At 35.4% G+C, this 24560-nt stretch overlaps 1 protein-coding gene across 1 annotated transcript in view; it reads left to right on the plus strand.

Moving 5' to 3' along the window:
* The window catches only part of EFCAB13 (EF-hand calcium binding domain 13), a 315250-nt gene extending 294846 nt beyond the window's left edge, over positions 1 to 20404 (plus strand). Inside the window, exons 67-74 of the mRNA XM_060395750.1 lie at positions 263 to 367; positions 1161 to 1214; positions 1566 to 1670; positions 14463 to 14516; positions 15204 to 15308; positions 17938 to 17991; positions 19279 to 19383; positions 20145 to 20404. Coding sequence (XP_060251733.1) covers positions 263 to 367; positions 1161 to 1214; positions 1566 to 1670; positions 14463 to 14516; positions 15204 to 15308; positions 17938 to 17991; positions 19279 to 19383; positions 20145 to 20230 — 668 coding nt within the window. The 3' untranslated portion in view covers positions 20231 to 20404. The remainder of the gene's footprint in view (positions 1 to 262; positions 368 to 1160; positions 1215 to 1565; positions 1671 to 14462; positions 14517 to 15203; positions 15309 to 17937; positions 17992 to 19278; positions 19384 to 20144) is intronic.
* The last annotated feature ends 4156 nt before the right edge of the window (positions 20405 to 24560 follow it).

The raw sequence follows: 24560 nt of genomic DNA on the forward strand, positions 1-24560 counted from the left end.
TTCAAAACTATCTGGAGAAATACTTAAATTTCTGTTTAGTGAAGAAAAGAACCAATATTTGGCTTTTTTTGTTTTTACCACTTACATAATCAGGGTAGTCATAAATGTTAGTCTTTTGTTTGTTTACAACACATTATTTTTAAGTACCCACAAAATTATAGTACATGAGTGAAAATGTTACTAGTTAGCAGCTTTTGTTGTAATAACTCACTGATTTTTCTCCTTCTAAAATTCTTTTTATCACCATTTGTGTCTTTTCTAGGAAAGCAGATAAATGTCAGTGACCTAAAAAAAGCCCTGAAAGACATGAAAGTAGAAGTCACAGATAAGGAATACGTGAATTTAGTAAAAACTCTACCAGTTGATGGTAAGGATTTTAAAATTATATATGTATTCTTCAAATGGCTTTAGAGTGCTTGACTGTATCATTTTCTTCTAAAATAACTCCATATTGCTAGTAAGTTGTTGTTTTTTCTTTGTGTAATCATTTTGGAAAACTTTCAGTACTTGATTTTTGCCAAAGAAAATCTGGGTCATTTAATTTATATTATGGTAGGCAATAGCTGTTTCATTCATTCCTACCAAAAAAATTATACGTATTACTGTCCTTGATTCCACTAATATGCCTGATAGTAAGTGAAAGGGTGTGAAAATGGAAGAGTAAAGGCTACAATGGAAGAAGTCAGAGATAAAAGAAAATCAAATGGGATATACAAGGTTTAGGACGTCCCTGGTAGTTCAATTGGTAAGGAATCTGTCTGCAATGCGGGAGACCTGGGTTCCATCCCTGAGTTGGGAAGATCCCCTGGAGAAGGGAACAGCTACCCACTCCAGTATTCTGGCCTGGAGAATTCCATGGACTATATAGTCCATGGGGTCCCAGAGAGTTGGACAAGACAGAGAGAGCAACTTTCACTTTTATACAAGGTTTAGACCAATAATCATTGTTTTTATCCAAGAGCTAATAGATTTGCCTCATTAAAGTCTTTCTCCAAGTAAATTTTGTTACTATTTGAGAGCAAATAAGTACATTTCAGGAGAAAAGAATTATTAACTTCTCTTTTTGAAATTATGGGATTAGGGGAAGAATTGAAGAATTATTTTTTATGTGAATCCCCTTTTTATTTTTTCTCTGACATGAATTATGCCTTTTCTTACAGTTGAAGGAAAGGTGTTTCAAAAAAGGTTGCTAGACAGTGTGAAGAATCTTAAAAGTGAGTGAAAAGTATGATGAGAAATCAAATAAATCTGAGATATTATTGTATATTTTCATATATGCTAACTTATTTTTTCATTACATTAAAAATCCCATATGTGTATTTTCTCAGTATTATGCATGTGTTATGTGTTATGCCATAAATCCCTGGAAAATTACCCAGTCCTTTTAAAATTTGCACTTTGTTGATCGAATGAAAGATGAAGTCGAATTATCAGTTGATTCTCCTTGTACCCTTGACTGGGTGTTAGTGCACCTTAATGTCTTCTTGATTAAAGTGTTAACTATAATACACATGAATTAATGCAGATTTTTCTCACATCTTGGTATCTTTATTGCCTCTTCTAAGGAGGAAAGATTGATATGATTAACCTGGACACATTTTTGGAAAATATGGGGATTGAGCTTTCACATAAAGAGCTTGAAGATTTTTCACAAAACCTGCCAGTTGATGGTGAGCATTGTAGATAAAAATTTATTCCCTTTAGGACATATTGGGTTTGAGAACATCTGTAAATTAATGATAGTACTTATTTGGTTTTAACAGAGCATTTTGAACAGCTTGTAGCCAAACTCAGGTCTCAAATGAAAACACATCCTTGTTTCTTCATTAATCCAAGACCAACAAGTGTTTTCCAGTGTGAATAATAAAAACTGGTGAGAATGCTAACAGATCAAAAAATGAAGGAGAGGAAGGAAGATAGGATGAGAACTATTTTAAAGAAACATTAAATAATAAGTCAGAAGGAAAAAACAACCTTTAATGAGGAGTGATTAAATGTATGCCTCAGTTGTTCTGATATAAACAGAAGATTAAAAGGAGACAGAAAAACACTAAGAATTTTAAAAGAGCATAATGATACTCACTGTTGGGTATAAGTTGGGATTAGGGTGTTATATATATTAATACAATGAACATTTTTCCTGGGTAAAATAAATTAGTTACCAATATTAATCAAAGATGAAGTGAAAATATAAATAGGCCAATAATGATAGTGGGAAAAAACTATCAAATAAGTATACCTATCAACCACCACCCATCACTCCAACAAAAGGTGATAGGCCTGCAGAGAATAAATTTGAGAATAAATTCCTTCAAATTTTCAAGGACTTATTTATTTTAATGCTAGCTAAACTGGTCCAGAGGACTCCAGTTTAAGATGATGAGAAAAACAAAATCCATTTAGTTTTTGTTTCCTCCAATACCTAACAAAGGAGCAACAAAAATGAAAAAGTAAAAAATCCACAAAGGAAATTTAACATCAATCAAATAATAAAAAAAGACCAATCTAATGCCATAAATATTTAAAGGAGACAACCAGAGAACCTATGAGAATAGGGAAGGAATGGAGACACGTATGTATAGAGAATAGACTTCTGGACACAGCAGGGGAAGGAGAGGATGGGACGATTTGAGGAAGTAGCATTGACATACATACACTATCATGTGTAAAATAGAGAGAGAATGGGAAGCTGCTGTATAACACAGGGAGCCCAGACTGGTGCTCTGTGAGAACATATAGGAGTGGGAAAGCGGAAGGAGAGGAAGGAGGCTTAAGAGGGAGGGAGTACATATGTAATTATGACTGATTTGCATCATTGTATGGCAGAAACAAATACAACATTGCAAAGCAATTTTCCTCCAATTAAAAAAAAAAATTCTAAAGTAGAAACTACTGCAACAGAGCTAGGCTCCTCTGAGCCTCTCTCCTCCTGCAGAAATTAAATTGGTGAAATCCAGAGAGTTATCACTAAAATGCCCAGATCTGTGATGAAGAAAACTGAGTACATAACTTTTTTCTCTCTCCATTTATGAGGAAGAAGAAGAAACAGTTGTTGGGGAGAAATGGCTACAACAGTGAAAATGAATGATTGGAATCACTCATTGATAGAAGTAAAAGCTTCAGAGCTATAGGCTGAATCAGGGGTCTAATCTGAAGCCCAAGAATACCATCCCATAGGCAGATCTGGGGTTTGGTGAAATGTCTTTACCAGGGTCTCAGAGCAATGACCCCTGTTGGGACATTTAACCAAAGTTCAGATATGAGAGCAGGGCTCAAGTATAAGACCACATGACATATCTCACTCCACCCTTAGATTACAATAGAAGTGAGTAGAACAATTTTCTTCAAATGCCATCTCACTGAAGAAAGCAAACTGGTCTCAGATGCTGTAGAAAGGGCTATTAAAAGATACATTAAATCCTGAGAATAAAATGAAGATCTGGACAGAGTTGCTAAAGCATATGCAAGATCAAAAAAAAAGATATGGTGACAATTCTAGCATTAACACAGTGAAGAAAAACAGAAAAGTGAAAGGGAAGGTAAGAAGATAGGATGAAGGAAGATAGCATGCAAAAGACAAATAATCCATCAAGTAGAAAATATAACCTAAGGAACAATGAAAAAGAGGTTGTTTAATTAATTCATATTACAGGACAACTTTAATGGATTCAGTAAAACTAAAGCTCAAAAATGAGATGGTACCATAACATATAAATATTGAAAAGGTAAATTGAAGAACTAAAAAAAGAATAAGTACAAAAAGTCATTATAGAATTATTAAGTAAATTATAAACATCAAAAACTTTAAATATAAAGTGCTAAAAATCATATTACAGTATGAGCAGACTTGGTACAGTAAAGACAAAGAAAAAAGATTAAGGTTATAAAAAATCTAGTAGATATGGATGATTCACAAAGGCATCCACCATAAGAATATCAAATATCTTTAGAAGAGAGTATAACAATTAAAAGTTTTTAATCAATGATAGTTTTTAAAAAAGAAAATTTCTATAAAATGAAGGAATGAATGCAGATCAAGAATGTCACACCAGGCTCTAGAAAATGGTGATCCAGAGTGCCCTACAGTGAAATATTTTCTAGTTTGCTTACTGAACTTTAAGGAAACATAAGAATTTTTCAGACACACAGATAGAAAGCAGGTAACAGATGAGGAGAGGAAGTGATGGGTTTCCAAAGCAACATTCAACTCCAGAAAAGAATGTCAGAGTATCTACAAAGGTGAAAAAGAAAGTGTGACAAAGAGTATTATGTATAACTATGATGTCATTCAAATATACATAAAAAATTTATATATAAATATAAAATTCCAACATTTAATAACATGGGAAAAACTAAATGAATTCAGCACCTCTTGAAAAACAGATGATGAAATATAGTTAAGAAATAACTGAAAATTGAGCAAAAGGAAACAATAGTGAAAAGACTAGTGGTGACCTGTAAATCTGTTTGAATACAGAGCAAGTACTAGACAATTGTGGGGATGATAGATGTAAAATAACATGTTTATATGTGTCAGTGTAACAATGATAGCATAACTAATAAAAACATGAAAGTGAGGGGGGAAATGGGAGGAAGTGAGAAAATGCTTTTCATAGCAGGAAATCAGGTGATAGTTTTTAAAATTGAAAGATTAAGTTTGAAAATATGGCTTCACCTCTGTTTTTCATATTCTTTTAAAATTAACTGGACATCTTCCTAAATATCTCTTGCACTGAGGTATATTTATTAGAAATTGAAGATTCTTATTTTTAAAACCATATATATAGTACTTTTTGAAAATAATTCTCTTTATCTATCTTAACCTATGCAACTTCATAGATGAGAGTCTGTGGAATTACCAGTGATTATTTCTATGGGAGATAGGATTTGGAGTAATGTTTTTCCTTTTCCCAGTACATAGAGAAATATATAATACATAGAGAAAAGTGTGTAAAACATTAATTTCCTGTGTAGCTAATGGTTATAAAACAAACAGCTGTGTACTCTCCACCAACATCTGAAATCCAATGTGTGTTCTCTTTCCCAACACTGCCCACTCAATTTAATCACCACCATGATCCTTATGGTAATCACTACTTCAGTTTTATTCATATTTTACCACATAAGTATGCATCTCAAATTTTATAGTTCACCCATATTTTGAACTTCATATGAATGGAATCACACAGCAAGGAACAGTTTGTCACTGGCTTCTTTTTAGTGAGTATAGGGGTAACTTACTGAAGGTTAAGTTTATATTTTTCTGATTACTAATGAGGTTGAGACCTTTTTATATATATCTATTAATTATTTGTGTAATCTCTTTTGTGGACTGCCTTTTCAATTATATTGCCCGTCTTTCTACTGTGATTTTTTTCTTATTGAACTGTGGAAGTTATTTATATATTCTCTGTATAGGCACTTTGAGGCTAATTTGCAATGCAAATAACTATCTCTTTGGCTTGCTTTTTCATCCTTTTAATGGCATCTTCCAGTGAACAAAAGTTATTAATTTAAATGTAGTCAAATATATCAATCTTTTCCCTGATGGTATCTTTTATACCATATAAAGGAAATCTTTTCCTATCCTAAGGTCATTAAAGTATTGTCCCACATTATCTTTTTAAAATTTCTTTGTTTTGCATCTCAAATTTAACTAACAATCCACCTGGACATGATTTTTGTATATGGGATGCCGTAGGAGTTAAGTTTCTTTTCTTTCCCATATGAATATCAAATTTTTCAATAGCATATTTGAAAATACCATCAGTACTATCTTTTCTTGCTATAGTGCCAAGTTGCTACAGTCAAATAACATGGATCTCAGAGCAGAGTATGAATTCATGTAGTATAATGTAGGGGAGAGAGGTAGAGTCTCAGTTCTGCCCTACCTAGCTTACAGTGTGAGTATGGACAAGAAGCCTTTCAGTTTCCCTGGGGATTTGCCTCTTCAAGTACAGAACTGAGGAGGGTGAGCTAGATGCCTTTTAAGAGACCTGTTGGATTCATGTCAATGTATGGCAAAACCAAAACAATATTGTAAAGTAAAATAAATAAATAAAATAGATTTTTAAAAAAGAGAGAGAGACCTGTCAACTAAAAGAATCTAAGTCAGCTTGAGATCCCATCTTTTTTTTTCAGATTTGATTTTATTTTTTTTTTCTTACTTTGAGATTCCCATCTTTGAGCAGACATTTAGGTGGCAAAGACATAAATTAAAAAACAAGTGAGTTAGGCATTTATTTTTGATGCCATCACTCAGAACTTTTCTGCACCACACTGCAAGGAAATTGTTGCCTGATACTTTATCTAATGGTTGGTAATATTAAAGGTTGAACAAATGAGGCATCAGACAATGAAAATTTTATTAAAATGTAAAAAATATCAGGCCAATTTTAGATTTAGAAACAGTACATAACTTGCAGTCAGGGCTTCTTGCCTGCAAATTTTAAAAGCTATCAACCTGGTCAGAAAAAAATGCCAAGCCATTCAACAGAGATCCAATGACAGCACACCTGTTAAACATACATTTCCTAAAATCCTCCCAGAAAGGCAACTTTAAAGAAATTAGTTCTAATGAAAGGATACTAGTGAGTTCAGTGAGAAATACAATATTTTTTTTTTTACATAGCAGAAAATTGACACAAAGAGAGATGGTTTCTGCTTTTCTGTTCCCTGAAAAGAATACAAATGTCACTTCTAGAATCCAACATACAGGCTTAATTTTCAAAATATATAATTTTATTTTCTTCATAAGGCAGCCATACATAATAAACCCTAAGAACAAAACAGTCACAAACTTTTTCCATAAACCTGGACTTATTGAAGGCTTCCACTAGTCTCCAGGAGCTTACAGCCAGGTTAGTTCTGATGTTTCAAATAATCAAGCTTTCTCCACAGCCAAAATTCCTTTTATATTTGGGCTGTTGAATACAAGCTCAGGAGATAATTTGCCTTCAACATAGTCCATCTCTGTTCCTAAAGGGATTGCTGTGCATTCTTTTCAATAAAGACTGACTCCATCTCAAACAATTTCTTCATCAGAGTCTCCTTTTGTCTTCATATCTTCTAGAATATAAGAAAAGCCATTTCAGCCCTTGGTTTGAACACAAACTTTCACACCACTGTGTTCAGGGTTCAGACTTATCTTTAAGAAGTTCTTTATTGCAATGTGTCAGGGTGAGGGTAGTCTTGGGCTTGCACCTTCCTCTTGCTCACAGCCCCAACCATGGCCAGGACTAACAAAGGCTGCTAAGTCGCTCCAGTCGTGTCCGACTCTGTGCAACCCCATAGACGGCAGCCCACCAGGCTCCACCATCCCTGGGATTCTCCAGGCAAGAACGCTGGAGTGGGTTGCCATTTCCTTCTCCAATGCATTAAAGTGAAAAGTGAAAGTGAAGTCGCTTAGTCGTGTCCAACTCTTTGCGACCCCATGGACTGTAGCCTACCAGGCTTCTTCGTCCATGGGATTTTCCAGGCAAGAGTACTGGAGTGGGTTGCCATTGCCTTCTCCGTAACAAAGGCTAACTCGTTTTTAATCTCAAAGGGAAATAATTCGATATTTCACCAGCAAATATTATTTTGTTGAAGGTTTTTTTGTGATTTGGGGTTATTTACATAACCTTTAGTAAATTAAAGGAGTTCTCTTCTATTCCTATTTTTGTTTTGGATGTTGGCATTTATCCAGCTCATTTTTTCTACACCTGATCATTGCATGTAATGAAGTGGTTATTGAAGTGATTATATAGTATTTCTCCTTAAATATATGAATCTGGGGTAATACATTGATTGATTTTTGCATATTAAAAAAACTTTGCATTCCTGGACTATATTAATCATGATGGATTATCACTTATATATTATTGGATTCAGATTACTAATATTTTATTGAAGATTTTTGCATTTATGTTTATAAGAGATTTTCCTTATTTGTTCAGTCTTCATTAAATTTTACTAGCAAAGTTAAAAAAATATGTTGAAGAGTATTTCTTGTTTGAATTCTCTGAAAGAATTTTTTAAGGTGGCATTATTTCATTCTTAAATGTTTGGCAGGATTAACCAATGAAGACATCTTGAGTCTGAATTATTATCTTATTGTTGTTTGTGTTTTTGGAATTTTTAACTTCCAATTTAAAAGACTGTTTCTTCTTGTGTCAGTTTGGTAAACTGTGGTTTTCTAGGAATTTGTCAATTTTATATGAATTTTTAATGTATTTAAATAAAATTATTTAATAACTATCTTTTTAATGTTTGTAAGATTAGTATGGGAATCTTGCTCATTCCTAATATTGGTTACTTATGCCTTTCCTCTTTTTTTCTTGGTTAGTCTTACCAAGGGTCTAACAAGTATTAAAAGTCATTCCAAACAACTAACTTTTCACTTTATTAAACCTCTACATTCTTAATTCCTTTTTGTTTCATTAATTTCTGCTCTTTGTAATTTTCTTTGATTTCATTTGCTATTCTTTTTCTAACTTAAGGTGCATGCTTAGCTTATTAATTTTTAATTTTTTTCTTTTCTAATATATTTTGAATTCTGATATATGACAGTTTTTTAGTTATTCAGTTTAAAGTATTTCTTAGTTCTGTTGTGATTTATTCTCAGCCCTTGTGTGTGTGTGCTGTTGCTTCAGTCATGTTCAGCTCTTTGTGACCCCATGGACTGTAGCCTGCTAGGCTTCTCTGTCCATGGGATTCTCCAGGCAAGAATACTGGAATGGGTTGCCATTTCCTCCTCCAGGGGATCTTCCCAAACCAGGGATGAATTTTGAGACATGATATATTTTTTAGTTATTCAGTTTAAGATATTCCTTAGTTCTGCTGTGATTTATTTTCAACCCTCAGATACTCCCATGTGCTTTATTTCTAGGTTAATTGCATGGTAGTCAAAGAACCTACTCTGTGATTTTAATCCCTTTACATTTTATTGTATTTTATTTTTCAACAACTTTATTGATATATAATTTACATACTCTACAATTTGCCCATCTGAAGTATTCAATTCAACAGGTTTTAGCATATTCATAGACTACATGACCATCACCATAATCGATTTTAGAACTTTGTTGTTGTTTTTGTTCAGTCATCCAGTCATGTTCAACTCTTTGTGACCCCAGCCAAGCCTCCCTGTCCCTCACCATCTCCCAAGTTTATGTCCATTGCATCGGTGATGCCATCCAGCCATCTCTCCTTCTGCCCTCAGTCTTTCCCAGCATCAGAGACTTTTCCAATGAGTCAGCTGTTCACATCATGTGACCAAAATACTGGAGCTTCAGCTTCAGTCCTTCCAATGAGTATTTAGGGTTGATTTCCCTGAAGATTGACTAGTTTGATCTCCTTGCTGTCTAAGGGACTCTCAGGAGACTTCTCCAGTACTACAGTTTGAAGGTATCAATTCTTTGGTGCTCTTCCTTCTTTACAGTCCAGCTCTCACAACCATACATGACCACTGGGAAGACCATAGCCTTGACCATACAGACCTTTGTTGGCAGAGTAATGTCTCTACTTTTCATACACTGTCTAGGTTTGTCATAGCGTTCCTGCCAAGAGGCAATCATCTTGTGATTTCACGACTGCAGTCACTATCTGCAGTGATTTTAGCGCCCAAGAAGAGGAAATCTGTCACTACTTACACCTTTTCCCCTTCTATTTGCCATGAAGTAATGGAGTTGGATGCCATGATCTTAGTTTTTTTAATGTTTAGTTTTAAGCCAGCTCTTTCACTCTCCTCCTTCACCCAACATCAATATGCTCTTTAGTTCCTCTTTGCTTTCTGGCATTAGAGTGGTATCATCTGCATATCTGAGGTTGTTAATGCTTCTCCTGCCTATCTTAATTCCAGCTTGTGACTCATCCAGCCTAGCATTTCCCATGATGTGCTCAGCATATAGGTTAAATAAACAGGGTGACAGCAGACAGCCCTGGCGTACTCCTTTCTCAATCCTGAATGAGTCAGTTGTTCCATACAGACTCTAACTGTTGCTTCTTGACCCACATACCAGCTTCTTAGGAGATAGGTAATATGGTTTGGTATTCCCATCTCTTAAGAGCTTTCCACAGACTGTTATGATCCACACAGTCAAAGGCTTTAGTATAGTCAATGAAACAAAAGTAGACAGTTTTCTGGAACTCCCTTGCTTTCTCTATGATCCAGTGAATGTTAACAATTTGATCTCTGGGTCCTCTGCCTTTTCTAAACCCAGCTTGGACTCTGGAACATTCAGTCAGTGAGTTCAGTCGCTCAGTCGTGTCTGACTTTTTGTGACCCCATGAACCACAGCATGCCAGGCCTCCCTGTCCATCACCAACTCCCAGAGTTCACCAAAACCCATGTCCATTGAGTCTGTTATACCATCCAGCCATCTCATCCTCTGTTGTCCCCTTCTCCTCCTGCCCTCAATCTTTCCCAGCATCAGGGTCTTTTCAAATGAGTCAGCTCTTCACTTCAGGTGGCCAAAGTATTGGAGTTTCAGCCTCAATATCAGTCCTTCCGATGAACACCCAGGACTGATCTCCTTTAGGATGGACTGGTTGGATCTCCTTGCAGTCCAAGGGATTCTCAAGAGTCTTCTCCAACACCACAGTTCAAAACCATCAGTTCTTTGGTGCTCAGCTTTTTTAATGGTCCAGCTCTCACATCCATACATGACCACTGGAAAACCATAGCCTTGACTAGACGGACCTTTGTTGGCAAAGTAATGTCTCTGCTTTTCAATATGCTGTCTAGGTTGGTCGTAACTTTCCTTCCAAGGAGTAAGTGTCTTAATTTCATGGCTGCAAACACCATCTGCAGTGATTTTGGAGCCCAGAAAAATAAAGCCAGCTACTGTTTCCACTGTTTCCCCACCTATTTGCCTGGAACATTACCAAACCCCAAAAGGAAACCTCTTACCCACTAACAATCACTCCCTACTCTCTTCTTCTCAGCCTCTAGCAACCATTAATCTGCTTTTCATCTCTACTGGTTTGCCTGTTCTGGAGATTTCACATGAATGGAATCATAAGTGACTGGTTTCTTTCATATAGCATAATGTTTTCAAGGCTCATCCATTTTATATCGTGTATCACCACTTCATTCATTTTTGTTGCCAAGCAATCTTCCATTATATGGATATACCACATTTTGTTTCTTCATTCATAAGTCGATGAACATTTGGGATTTGTTTCCACATTTTGGCTATTATGAATAGTGCTGCTATGAATAGTCTCATGTAAATTTTTATGGATATATGTTTTCATTATTCTTGGGCATATTCTTAGGAGTGGACATGCTGGAACATGTGATAACTATGTTTAATATTTTGGGGAATTGTAATTATTTTACAAAGCAATTGTATCATTTTACATTTCCATCAGCAACATGTGAGGGTTCCAATTTCTTCACATCCTTGTCACTACTTGTTATTATCTCTCTTTTTTATTATAGTCATCCTAGTGGTGTGAAGTGGTAGTTTTAATTTTTATTTATTTTATGTCTAATGATGTTGTATATCTCTTCATGTACTTGTTGGCTATTCATATATTTCCATTAGAGAAACATCTATTCAGATTCTTTACCTATTTTTCAATTGGGTTGTCTTTTTATTCTTGAGTTATAAGAATTCTTTATATATTCTATATAAAACTCCCTTATCATACGCATGATTTTCAAATACTTTCTCCTGTTCTGTGAGTTCCTCACTTCCTTGACAGTGTCCTTTGAAGCACAAATGCTTTTAATTTTGATGAAGTCCAATTTATCTATTTTTTCTTTTGTCACCTATGCTTTTGGTGTCGTACCTAAGAACGTTTTGCCTAATCCACAATAAAAATGATTTATTTTTATATTTCTTTCTAAAGGTTTTATAGTTTTAGCTCTTAATTTTGAGTCTATGATACATTGGAAATTATTTCTGTATATGGTATGAAGAAGGGATCTAACTTCAGTCTTTGGCATGTGGATATATAGTTGTCTCAGCACCATTTGTTGAAAAGTCTCCTCTTCTTCATTGAACTGTCATGGTACCCTTGTCAAAAATCAATTAATAGTAAATACAGTGATGTATTTCTGAACTCTCAGTTCCTCTCCGTTGATCCATATATCTAGCCTTTTGCTGGTACTTCACTACATTGATTACTATCACTTTTTAATAAGTTTTGAAATTGGGAAACGTACGTCTTCCAACTTTGTTCTTTTCTCTGAGATTGTTTTGGCTATTCAAGATACCTTATATTTACATATGAATTTTAAGATTGGCTCTTAAAATTTGGCAAAAATGCCAGCTAAAATTTGATTAAAATTTTCTTGTGTTTCTAGATCAATTCAGCATGTGAGAGAGGGTAGGGGATAGTCACAGATATTATTACATCATTTCAATATTAAGTGTTCTGATCCATGATCATGGGATGTCTTTCCATTTATATAAGTCAATCAATTTCTTGCAATAATGTTTTACAGTGTTTGAAGTATGAGTTTTGTCCCTTTTTTTTTTGTAAATTTATTCCTCAGTGATAGGTGATTTGTTCTTTCAAACAAATACTATAGATGTTACTATAGATGGAACTGTTTTCTTAATATTGTTTTGGGCTGTTTATTGTCATTACTTTTATTTTTAAAGATTTATTTATTTGGCTGTGCCAGTTCTTACTTGAGGCATGCAGAATCTTCGATTTTCGTTGAGGCATGCAGGATCTTTAGTTGAGGTATGGGAACTCTTAGTTGCGTCATGTGGGGTCTAGTTTCCTGACCAAGAGTCAAACCCAGGCCTCCTGCATTGGGACCATAGAATCTTAGCCACTGGATCACTAGGAAAGCCCCTCAGTACTTTTAAAATTATTGATATTTGGCTTTACAATGCAATATATGATCATTTTTGTAAATGCTCCCTATGTGAAAGGAAATGTGCATTCTGAAATTATTGGGTTCAGTGTTGTCTGTATGTCCATTATATCAAGTTTGTTAAATTTGTAGCTCAAATTTCCTGTAGTCTTAATGCTTTTTCTCTGCTTATTTTGTTAACTACTCAATGAAATATATTAAAATATCCAACCATAATTTAGAATTTTTCTTTTTCTCCTTCTAACTTTGCAATTTTTATGTATTTGTGACCATGTTGTTTGGTGTCAATATAACTGCACTACTTTGTTTTTGCTTAGTATTTGTATGCTCTATATCTGCCTTATATTTCAGATATTTAAAATTCTTACATTTTAGATGGTTAGATCACTTCCTTGCTGAATTTTACCTAACATGTAAATAAGATATAGTAACCTTCTTTATCAACTGTTCAAAGAACACAGAAAGCAGAAACACTTCTGGTTTGATTTATGAAACTATCTTAATAATCTTGATACCCAAACTTGATGAAGAAAACACACAAAAAGAAAGATCACTAGCCAGTCTCTCTCATAAACAAATGTGCAAAAATCCTAAACAAAATATTAGCAATATGAATCCATCTTTTCATTTTTGTATTACTAATAGCAGTTATGATATTACTAACATATTTGTGTTTAAATCTACTTCTACTCAATGCCTTTATTTGCACCTGTTCAACATTCTGTTTTCTTCCATCCTTGCTTTGCTTTGGGGTTTCTATTATTTTTCTTAATAGTTTGGACTTTTTAAAGATCATTTCAGAGATTACAATATACGTCCTTAATTTATCTTACTCCAATTTTGTATTGGCTTTTATCCTCATTCGAGACAGTGCAAAATTCTTGGATTATTTCAATTTTGTTAGTCCCCCTTCCCAACTTATTATTTTGTTTTACACACTATGCTCCTCTAGAATTATCATACATTATCATTTCATTTCTTCATATTCTTTCTTGCAGTCCTAAATTGAAAGGGGCCATTGAATGCTAAGCAGGATTAAAATTTTTTCAACTTATTCCTAAAAACTACTTGTAAAATTTTTTAATATAAATTTATTTATTTTAATTGAAGGTTAATTACTTTACAATATTGCATTGGTTTTGCCATATATCAACATGAATCCACCACAGGTATACACGTGTTCCCCATCCTGAACCCCCCTCTCTCCTCCCTCCCCGTACCATCCCTCTGGGTTGTCCCAGTGCACCAGCCCCAAGCATCCAGTATCATACATCGAACCTGGACTGGCAATTCGTTTCATATATGATATTATACGTGTTTCAATGCCATTCTCCCAAATCATCCCACCCAAAATTTTATAACATTGGGAACAAAGAGGAATTTATAAGTAGGATTTAAAATAAGACTTATACATAAAGAATAAAAGTGTGAATACAGGAGGAAATAGTGGGATGCATGAAACAAAGTAGAGGAAAGGACTAAAACAATTTTTTCTTATGTCTAAGTAACTTTATTATATAAAATGTAATAGAATAGAACTAAAATGTAAGCTGATACCAACATTCTAGTTGAGGGCAGGAATCATAGGTTGAGAAAGCGTAAGGAACAGTCTCATTGTTGTATATGACTGCTTTGTGTCTTACAGTGGATGGGAAAGTTGATCTAAAAAATGTGACACTGAGTATGAAAGACTTTACTGGTGAGTTTCTATGACACTGAAATCATAATGCTTTATAATAAATCATATTTTAGAGGCTCTTGTCTAGTAGTCTATTGTTCATATTAATTTTGACATTTATCCGATTATCATTAAAGATTTCTACCTGAAAAAAATCCACTCAATCTCTGGTTACCTATGTATTAAAACAAAACCACAGACTTTGTTCTCATAACAAGTTCTATCTATGGTAGAGATACTATATAGGTCTGTCTTTGCCTGCATGTGAAGTTAAATTTTAGGTAAGCATGTGAAAAAATAAGGCAAAGCCTTGGAAAGTGCAAGATAATATATTTTTGTGTGTGTATGTGTGAACAGTTACATAAGTTCATATAATATCTCCTCTCATAATTATTTCTTTTGGCAATTCATTATCCAACCTGATAACTAGATTTCATTCTGCATATTATTCCCAACTTTAAGAGAGCCCTCACTATCTCAATATTATAACAGCAAATTTACTTTGACTTCTATTGACACACTGAATTTCCATATCCCATTTTACCTCTGCTTTTTAACCACAGATTGGAAATGATGCCATATAAATTATTATAAATGTATCTTTAAAATACATGCAACATAGGCTAATATCATGTTCTAGTGAAACTCTTTAAAACATTGAATAAAATTTCTAAAGTTTTCACCTATAAACACTCTGTCTTTTCAAAGGAGAAAAGATTAATGCCAGTGATCTGAAAAATGTTCTTGGAGACATGGGGATAGAAGTCAATGATAAGGAACATCTGGAACTGCTAAAATTACTGCCAGTTGATGGTGAGCTGCATTTGGGTTACTGTGACCTCCAAAGCATTGAGTTTTATGGTTCTATTTATGATGTTTATACTTTGAAGTGTCACGTGTTTATATTTACCTGCCCCCACCCAACAGCTCTTGCTTTCTTATGAACAGTGTCTCTATTTCTCTGTGCCAACTCAAGGACAGAGATCAACTGTCGAAAGAATCCTCTTCCAAAAAATCAATGTTGAGGAGGTAAGATGTTACTGATGATTTTGAAAAGGGGGAGGAAGGAGTGGAATTTACATTTTGTCTCTCTCAGTAAGGATCACAGAAGTCCTCAGAAGAAAGTTTCTTTCTTCCTTTAAGTACAAAAGCTCAACATCTTTCTGATAGCTTCTCAGCAAAGCATCTTCTCAGCAAAGTTCTATGTATCCCTGTAATCTTATACCAGCTGCCAAGGAATTAGCGTTTTCTGTATTATTATGTCAGTTCAGAAGTTAGCAACACCTTCAAGCATGAGCTTTGTAGCATCCAGTACCAGCAGCTGCATCATGAAGAAGAGCCTGAAGAAACCTGAACAGGCTGCAGGTTACAGTCTTCCACTTCAAAGCAACATCTCTGCAGAGAGTGCAAAATACTTTGAGTACAAAGATGAGTCTGAGTTTGCAAAGCCTCCATGTTATTATATTACCTGGCTAAACAGCACATTAAAAAGCAGAGATATTACTTTGGCAACAAAGGTCCATCTAGTCAAGGCTATGATTTTTCCAGTGGTCATGTATGGATGTGAGAGTTGGACTATAAAGAAAGCTGAGCACCAAAGAATTGATGGTTTTGAACTGTGGTGTTGGAGAAGACTCTTGAGAGTCCCTTGGACTGCAAGGAGATCCAACCAGTCCATCCTAAAGGAGATCAGTCCTGGGTGTTCATTGGAAGGACTGATCCTTCTGAAACAGTTGAGGCTGAAAAGTTGAGGCTGAAACTCCAATACTTTGGCCACCTGAAGTGAAGAGCTGACTCATTTGAAAAGACCCTGATGCTGGGAAAGATTGAGGGCAGGAGGAGAAGGGGACGACAGAGGATGAGATGGTTAGATGGCATCATTGACTCAATGGACATGGGTTTAAGTGAACTCCGGGAGTTGGTGATGGACAGGGAGGCCTGGTGTGCCACGGTTCATGGGGTCGCAAAGAGTCGGACACAACTGAGTGACTGAACTGAACAACACTACCCAGTTATGATGAAGGCAAGAGAATCAAGCATGAAACTACTATCCTTTCAGTTTCTGGAAGAGATGAGTATTTTGTGGGTCAGGATGACTTTGATAATGCTGACCAACTTAGTTTAGGCAACAACAGGATTTTCATGTGAACTTTTTATGGCATTCTTCTTTAAAACTAGATTGGCCCGTGGTGGATTCACGTCAATGTATGGCAAAACCAATACAGTATTGTAAAGTAAAAAAAAAAAAAAAAATTATAAAATAGAATAAAATTAAAGCACAGGGACGATCCAGAGAGATGATATGGGGTGGGAGGTGGGAGGGGGTTCAGGATTGGGAACTCATGTACAACCATGGCAGATTCATGTCAATGTATGGCAAAACCAATACAGTATTGTAAAATAAAGTAAAAATAAAAATTAAAAAATTAAAAAAAAAATAAATAAAATACAAAAGTAAAAAAAAAAAAAACTAGATTGGGTATTTCCTGTCTACTTTCCTGGCCACTTCAACTGCAGGAAAGTATGAGGCCATTTCAGGATTTTGCTTCTCTCTAATCAAGCAGATCCTTGTTGTCAGGTTTTCCACCTATTTTCCTGGATATTTTGATGGTCAGAACTGTCTCTGGTGGGTGTTTCTGGTTTTAGGTTTTCTCCTGTTTCTCAGAGGATTTGTTAATTATGCAAAAGTTTGGAAGATATAAAAACTCAAATTTCTGCAGGACAGAGTTCTCTTTATTTAGTGAAGACATTTTCTGGCAGAGGCCTTCCTGCGTTTATGATTCCTCTCTCAAGAAACAAGAGAACATCTGCAGGAAGTGAATCGAGATGCAGAACACAGAGGAATAACCACCTGCTTTTAGAGAAGAAAGTGCTATTGAAAAAGAGAAAATAGGACGAAGCAAATTCCTGCTGTTACTCATTAGGCCACTGACAAGTCAAACTTGAACTGCAAGAAGTAAAGAAAACAGAATGGAAATGTGATAGAAACAAGGAATGAAAAGAATTTATAATAGAACAGGAGAAGATGGTGAGTTTTAGCTCTGTAGCATATAAACTGGTAGTTTCTGTGGATGTGAAAGAGTAAGTAGATCTATTAATAATACCAGAATTTGTTATGATGAGCCAAGTTCTATCCTCACCACATACAATGATGACACCTTATCCCTATTTTACAGTGGAGAAAACTGAGGCATAGAAAGGGTAAGTAATTTGCCTAAGGTCACAAAGTTAGTCAGTAGCAGAGCAAGAATTTGAACCCGGACTCTTTTTTACACCAGACTACCACTCTATACCATAATGCCAACTTTTTTCATTGCTTAACTTCATCATAATTTGAAAGTAAAATTGGATAGATTTATAAAGTCAGTCACAAAGAGGAAAGTCTGATCCTTAAGTTCTATCTGTGAGTCATTCTCTGTCCTGACTATGCCTTTTCTTACAGGTGATAAGAAAGTTTTTCAGAATAGACTGCTAGCAGCTTTGAAGTCTTTTAAAGGTGGGTAATAAATGTAATGAGAAAGTACACGAGACTGAGATTCTCAATCTTTGTATTTACTTTTTCCTAGTTGTTAGATCATGATTCCTCTGCCACCCCTTTTAAATGTTGATGCTATAGTTTTGTTTTGTTTTTTGAGTGTATGCTGTGTAGACTTGATCCCAAGGTCAGATTCAAAGGAACCAGTCCTAAGTATCTCCACAGTTCTCTTTTTGTGTACTTGAGTAGGTCAAGTTGGAGTTTTAGTTTTCGTAGTGCTGAAAATAACCATCACAATGCACAGCTATGAACTGTTAGTTTTCCTTTCCTTTTTCAGTATAAAAGGTGTCATTCCCAGTAAATATAAAAGTTAAAGAAAAAAATCATCACTCATATTGCTACTGCTGAATCATTATCACTCTTTATATTTTGAAGCCCTTAATGTTAAAATAGCAAAAATTTCATATAGTCAGAATTGCTCTAAAATCTCATTGGAAGACTCCATAAAAGAAACCAACATTCTAGTCTTGATAAGTCTGGTATAGTCACTTTTTCTTCCAATGATATGGAATAGATTGTTATTCCTACAGTTAAGCAATTAGCTGAAGTAGCTGGCTTGCCTAAGAGCCATAATATACAAAAATATATCTCATACTAGAATTTCATTGAGTCAAGATGCTCACAGTATGATAGGCTTAGTAGAATTTAATCCATCTGATAGAACAGTCAATTGATGTTCATCTGGAGTTTTCTCTACTTAAGTGCTTGTGGCTCCTGGAATGTCAGGGAGAATCACATGAATTATTTCATTGTTCATTTATACTGGGCATGTGATTTTAATTCATATAAGTTAAATGATTGTTTGATATAATTATACCCTATTAAAAAAGCATTTTTTTCCTGTGGTACCCATTTTTTGTAACACCTATAGCTATGTAACTTTCTGTGAATGAAAATACAATGGTTTACTTCACAATATCTCTTATCTTTAGATATTTAAATTCAGGATACTTTTTTATTTTTCCACTTATTGTAACTAAGATTATAATAAACATTTACCTGTCCCCTTTGATATGAGCTTTTTCTGTATTTCTAAAAGTGAAATTAGTGGGGTAAGAGTTATGAACATTTTAAAGAATTGTGATGGTTATTGCCAAACCACTTTCCAATAAGCTAATTCCAGTTAACACTCTTACCAGCTGCCAGACGTATTAAGAGCTGAGAGCTGGTTTAACTCATCAGGACAAGAAGTGTTTTTCTTATTGTATCTTTACTGAGTTTTTCGCACATTTATATCTTTTTCCTAAGGTGGAAAAGTTGATCTCAATAATCTGAATCCAGTTCTGGGGCGCATGGGGATCAAGCTCAGAAATAAGGAACTTAAAAGTGTAGTGAAAAAGCAACCTATTGATGGTAAGCATTGAATTTCTAAAACTAGACTGATTTGAGGAGTTAAAGACACTTTTAAGAATCATGAAGAACTTGTCTTAAACTATGAAGAAATCCTGTCTTTTGTCATTTTTATTCATCTGAAATTGTCATCCTGCTCAACTATCAATAGTTTTGAGGGGATATTCACAATGGTTTTATCAGCTCAGAGAATGGCTGGGAGAAACAAACTTGGGAGTAGGGATTAGTGAATGAATGAATGAATGAATAACAGAGAGAGCCAGAAATGACTGAGAGAAAGATATCCATAATGGGGAGTAGTGGAACAGCCTTAATATTTCTTCAAGTATCTAACAACCACAAGTGATCGCCATTTAGAGATAGATAAATAAGTTGAAAACATTAAAGGAAAGCTGATTGAGAATAGATGGAAGATTCAAAGCCCCTACCTCAGTATCAGTGCCAGATGTAAGGTTCACCAAAAAAACAAACAAACAAAAAACCCTGACTCTTTATAAATGGCATTTTTACCACGCTTGTAAGAAAGCATCTGAAGACCTAAGAACTGAATAATACATTTGTCATGGTCAGACACTGTGTTAGAAGGACATGGGACAAACACTGTTGTTTTTCTTACTCATAATGAATCAATCATTCAACAGGAAATATAAATTTAAGGTGAACACAAATAATTTAGTAGAATATATAGACTTTCACTGCAATCTAGGTCACAATTTTCCTATGTTCTGTGTCATTGTCTGAATTTTTTATGCTTTGTATTACAGCTGATGGAAATGTTCCTCTGAAAAAAGTGATGAGTGATATCAAGGCAGTTACAGGCAAGTTAAAAGTTATAAGATTAAAATCCTAACTCCCCTGTTCCATCACACTGCCTTCCCACTTTTTGAGACAGGTATATCTGAAATTTTATGTTGCTTATTCTTCTTTTGAAAAATCATAGCTTTATTACCTAGATGATAATGCAACAGACATAGTGTTTTCATTTTGCTTCATTCGACACTATAAAAATGCTATCATAAATGCACAGTATTCCCTAATCCTAACCCTAATAACATTCTAACCCTAAAACAAGTTCTATATTTCATTTTTTATTTATGATTTTATAGTTTATTATTGTAGTTTATTTCTTTTCATTGTTATATAAATGTCCTATTTGCAAATATGCCATAATTTATTTATCCAGTCTCCTGTATATGAATATTTATATTGTTAGGCAGGAAAATGAAATTAAAAGGGATCCCAATTGGAAAGGATGAGGTGATGAGGTGATCTTATTAATATATATTAATATATATATTTATATATATATATAACCACAAAGACTCCACCAAAAACAGTCAGAACTAATAAATTCAGTAAAGTCGCAGAATACAAAATCAACATATAAAAATCAGTTGCGTTTGGAGTTTGGTATCACCAAAATGATAAAGTAGGGGACCACACTCTCCATCCCTCCACGAAGATCAACAGTTAATTAGATATCCACCAACAGAGCAGTTCTAGGAGAGCTCAGGAGTCCACTTAAGAAACTAAAGCAACCAGTGGAGTTTAAACCTGTGAATAACTATATTAAAGGGATAAGAACAACTTGATTTTGCCTGTATCAGCATATCCCCTTGGTGGCACTGTCAGCACATAGAGGGAACTCCCCAGATAGAAAGAGTTGTCCTAGCAGGAAGAGAAGAATAGGGTAGATGACTAGCTTCTCCATCCTTTCAGGGAACTTCACAAAGGACCTGCTTTGAGGATTTCCCTGGCAGTTCCAGCGGTTAAGACTTCAGGCTTCCACTGCATGTTTCATCCCTGTCAGGAACTAAGATCCCACATGCCACATGGTTCGGCTGCAAAAACAAATGAACAAAAATCACAGGACTTGCTTTGTTTTCATTCCACCCAGGGACCCAGAGAGGTGCAAAGCTGAGATATACAGAGACAGATAGGAATAAAGAAGAGTAGGGCTTACCACTAATAGCAACACAACAGATCAGCTTCAGTCCACTGCAGAGGACTCCTACTTCCAAACACAGTCACATTACAAGGTACTAAAGAACATCAACATATAAATACTAAATGGACACAATTTGGTTCATAAAATGAAATATTATTTAGCTTCAAAAAGACATGAGGACTTCTGTGGTGGTCCAGTGGTTAAGAATCCGCCTGCCAATGCAGGGGATACGTATTTGATCCCTGGTCCAGGAAGATTCCCACATACCACAGAGCAACTGAGCCTGTGCACCACACTATTGAGCCCACATGCCTGGAGCCCATGCTCTTCAGTAGAAGAGGCCACTGCAATGGGAAGCCCATGCACCACAACTAAAGGATAACCAATTTTCACGGCAACTAGAGAAAGCCTGCCCACAGCAACGAAGACCTAGAGCAGCCAAAAAAAATAAAAAATTGTTTTAACTTAAAAAGATGAACACATCTGTTGTATCTATCTCTTCTTAAAAAGAAATTAAGTACTGATATTATGGATTAACCTCAAAAACATTATGCTAAGGAGTATAATTCAGACATAAAAGGTCACATATTATATGATTCCATTAATAGGAAGAGGACTGGCCACCTCATGTGAAGAGTTGACTCATTGGAAAAGACTTTGATGCTGGGAGGGATTGAGGGCAGGAGAAGAAGGGGACTACCGAGGATGAGATGGCTGGATGGCATCACTGACTCAATGGACGTGAGTCTGAGTGAACTCCGGGAGTTGGTGATGGACAGGGAGGCCTGGTGTGCTGCGATTCATGGGGTCGCAAAGAGTTGGACACGACTGAGCGACTGAACTGAACTGAACTGAATAGATCCATAGGGTCAGAAAGTAGGCTCATGATTGTTAGGAACTGAAAGGAGGGTACAATGGCTAATGATTATTGAACATGGGGTTTCCTTTCCAGGCAATAAAGATATCTGAAACTAGAGAGAGTTGATCCACAACATTGTGAATGTACTAACTGCCACTGAATTGCACACTTTAAAATAGTTAATTTTACATTATGAGAATTTCATCTCAATTAAAAAAAATCAACCAGCCACAAAAGTGGTATACAAAGATAGGAAGATGCAGTGGAAACAATCTAGTCTGGTAGGATAAAGTACTTAAAATGACATTATTTGAAATGCGAGCCTGAAGTGATAGTAAAAGGTAGACTTACTTTTAATTGGTGGTATTATTATTTCTAAGATCTCTACAAATAATATACCCGCTATGACCTGCTCCCAGGGTGGACCTCTCCTACAGCCCTTATCCTCCCAATATGTCAGTGAAAATAATATGTGTATGATTTCATTTATAAGATTTGAAAAGAAACAGAGCTAAATGACAGTGATTAAGCATGCCAACTAGATGATAAATGCATAAAGAAAAGCAAGAAATCATTGTCCAACTCTGTCCAACTCTCCTATATGGGAGAATAATCTGAAAAAGAGTGGATATATATATAACTGATTCACTTTGCCATGCAACAGAAAGTAATAAAACACTGCAAATCAACTATACTCCAATAAAAATTTTAAAGTAAGTAAATAGCTCCAAAAAATTTTTTTGTATTATAGTTAGTATAGCATAATGCAGTCATTCCAATTAACTTCAAAGACATTGGAATATCTAGAAAAATACTAAATTATATTTAGTAGCCTCCATTTAAGAAAGTATGGGACTATGTGCTACATAATAGTACTTACGACCAATCTACATCAAACCAAGTTTGGGGAAAACGATGAAAGGTGAATAGTTTTAACCCAATTCTGGAACTTTCATGTTTCCTTCCAAATTGATTTCTAGGTTTAGGTATAGATATATAATAACTGAAACCCAAACCATCATTTTATTTTTACACAAAAGTTCCTTTGAGTTCATTTTCAGAGACCATCCTAAAAATCTCTCATATACTATACGATTAAAGAAAATGTTTCTCTAAATAGAATTGCCTTTAAAATGTTCTTGATTCATGTAAATAAAGTCATCAGTGCTTTGATATTAAACAAAAGAAAAATGAAATCATTGTCCAAAAACTAAGGGTATAATTACCTCTTAAGGAATACTGTGAATAGGATTTGAGAAAGATAGCCTTCAGGAGTGGGAAACGTTCTTCTATTTCTTTACCTAGGTGGTAGTTACAAGAGTGTTGTTACAAGTTCAGTTCAGTTCAGTTCAGTCGCTCAGTCTTGTCCGACTCTTTGCGACCCATGAACCACAGCACACCAGGCCTCCCTGTCCATCACCAACTCCCAGAGTCCACCTAAACCCATGTCCATTGAGTCAGTGATGCCATCCAACCATCTCATCCTCTGTCGTCCTCTTCTCCTCCTGCCCTCAATCTTTCCCAGCATCAGGGTCTTTTCCAATGAGTCAGCTCTCCCCATCAGGTGGCCAAAGTATTGGAGTTTCAGCCTCAACATCAGTCCTTCCAATGAACACCCAGGACTGATCTCCTTTAGGATGGACTGGTTGGATCTCCTTGCAGTCCAAGGGACTCAAGGGTCTTCTCCAACACCACAGTTCAAAACCATCAATTCTTTGGCACTCAGCTTTCTTTATAGTCCAATTCTCACATCCATACATGACCACTGGAAAAACCATAGCCTTGACTAGACGGACCTTTGTTGGCAAAGTAATGTCTCTGCTTTTTAATATGCTGTCTAGGTTGGTCATAACTTTCCTTCCAAGGAGTAAGCATCTTTTAATTTCATGGCTGCAATCACCATCTGCAGTGATTTTGGAGCCCAAAATCACTGACACTGACAATGAAGTCTGACACTGTTTCCACTGTTTCCCCATCTCCCCATGATCTTAGTTTCTGAATGTTGAGCTTTAAGCCAACCTTTTCACTCTCCTCTTTCACTTTCATCAAGAGGCTCTTTAGTTCTTCTTCACTTTCTGCCATAAGGGTGGTATCATCTGCATATCTGAGGTTACTGATATTTCTCCCGGCAGTCTTCATTCCAGCTTGTGCTTCTTCCAGCCCAGCATTTCTCATGATGTTCTCTGCATATAAGTTAAATAAGCAGGGTGACAATATACAGCCTTGACGTACTCCTTTTCCTACTTGGAACCAGTTTGTTGTTCCATGTCCAGTTCTAACTGTTGCTTCCTGACCTGCATACAGGTTTCTTAAGAGGCAGGTCAGGTGGTCTGGTATTCCCATCTCTTTCTGAATTTTCCACAGTTTATTGTT

This window comes from Ovis aries, chromosome 11 (assembly GCF_016772045.2).
Source record: "Ovis aries strain OAR_USU_Benz2616 breed Rambouillet chromosome 11, ARS-UI_Ramb_v3.0, whole genome shotgun sequence".
In the NCBI taxonomy this organism is placed as follows: Eukaryota; Metazoa; Chordata; class Mammalia; order Artiodactyla; family Bovidae; genus Ovis; species Ovis aries.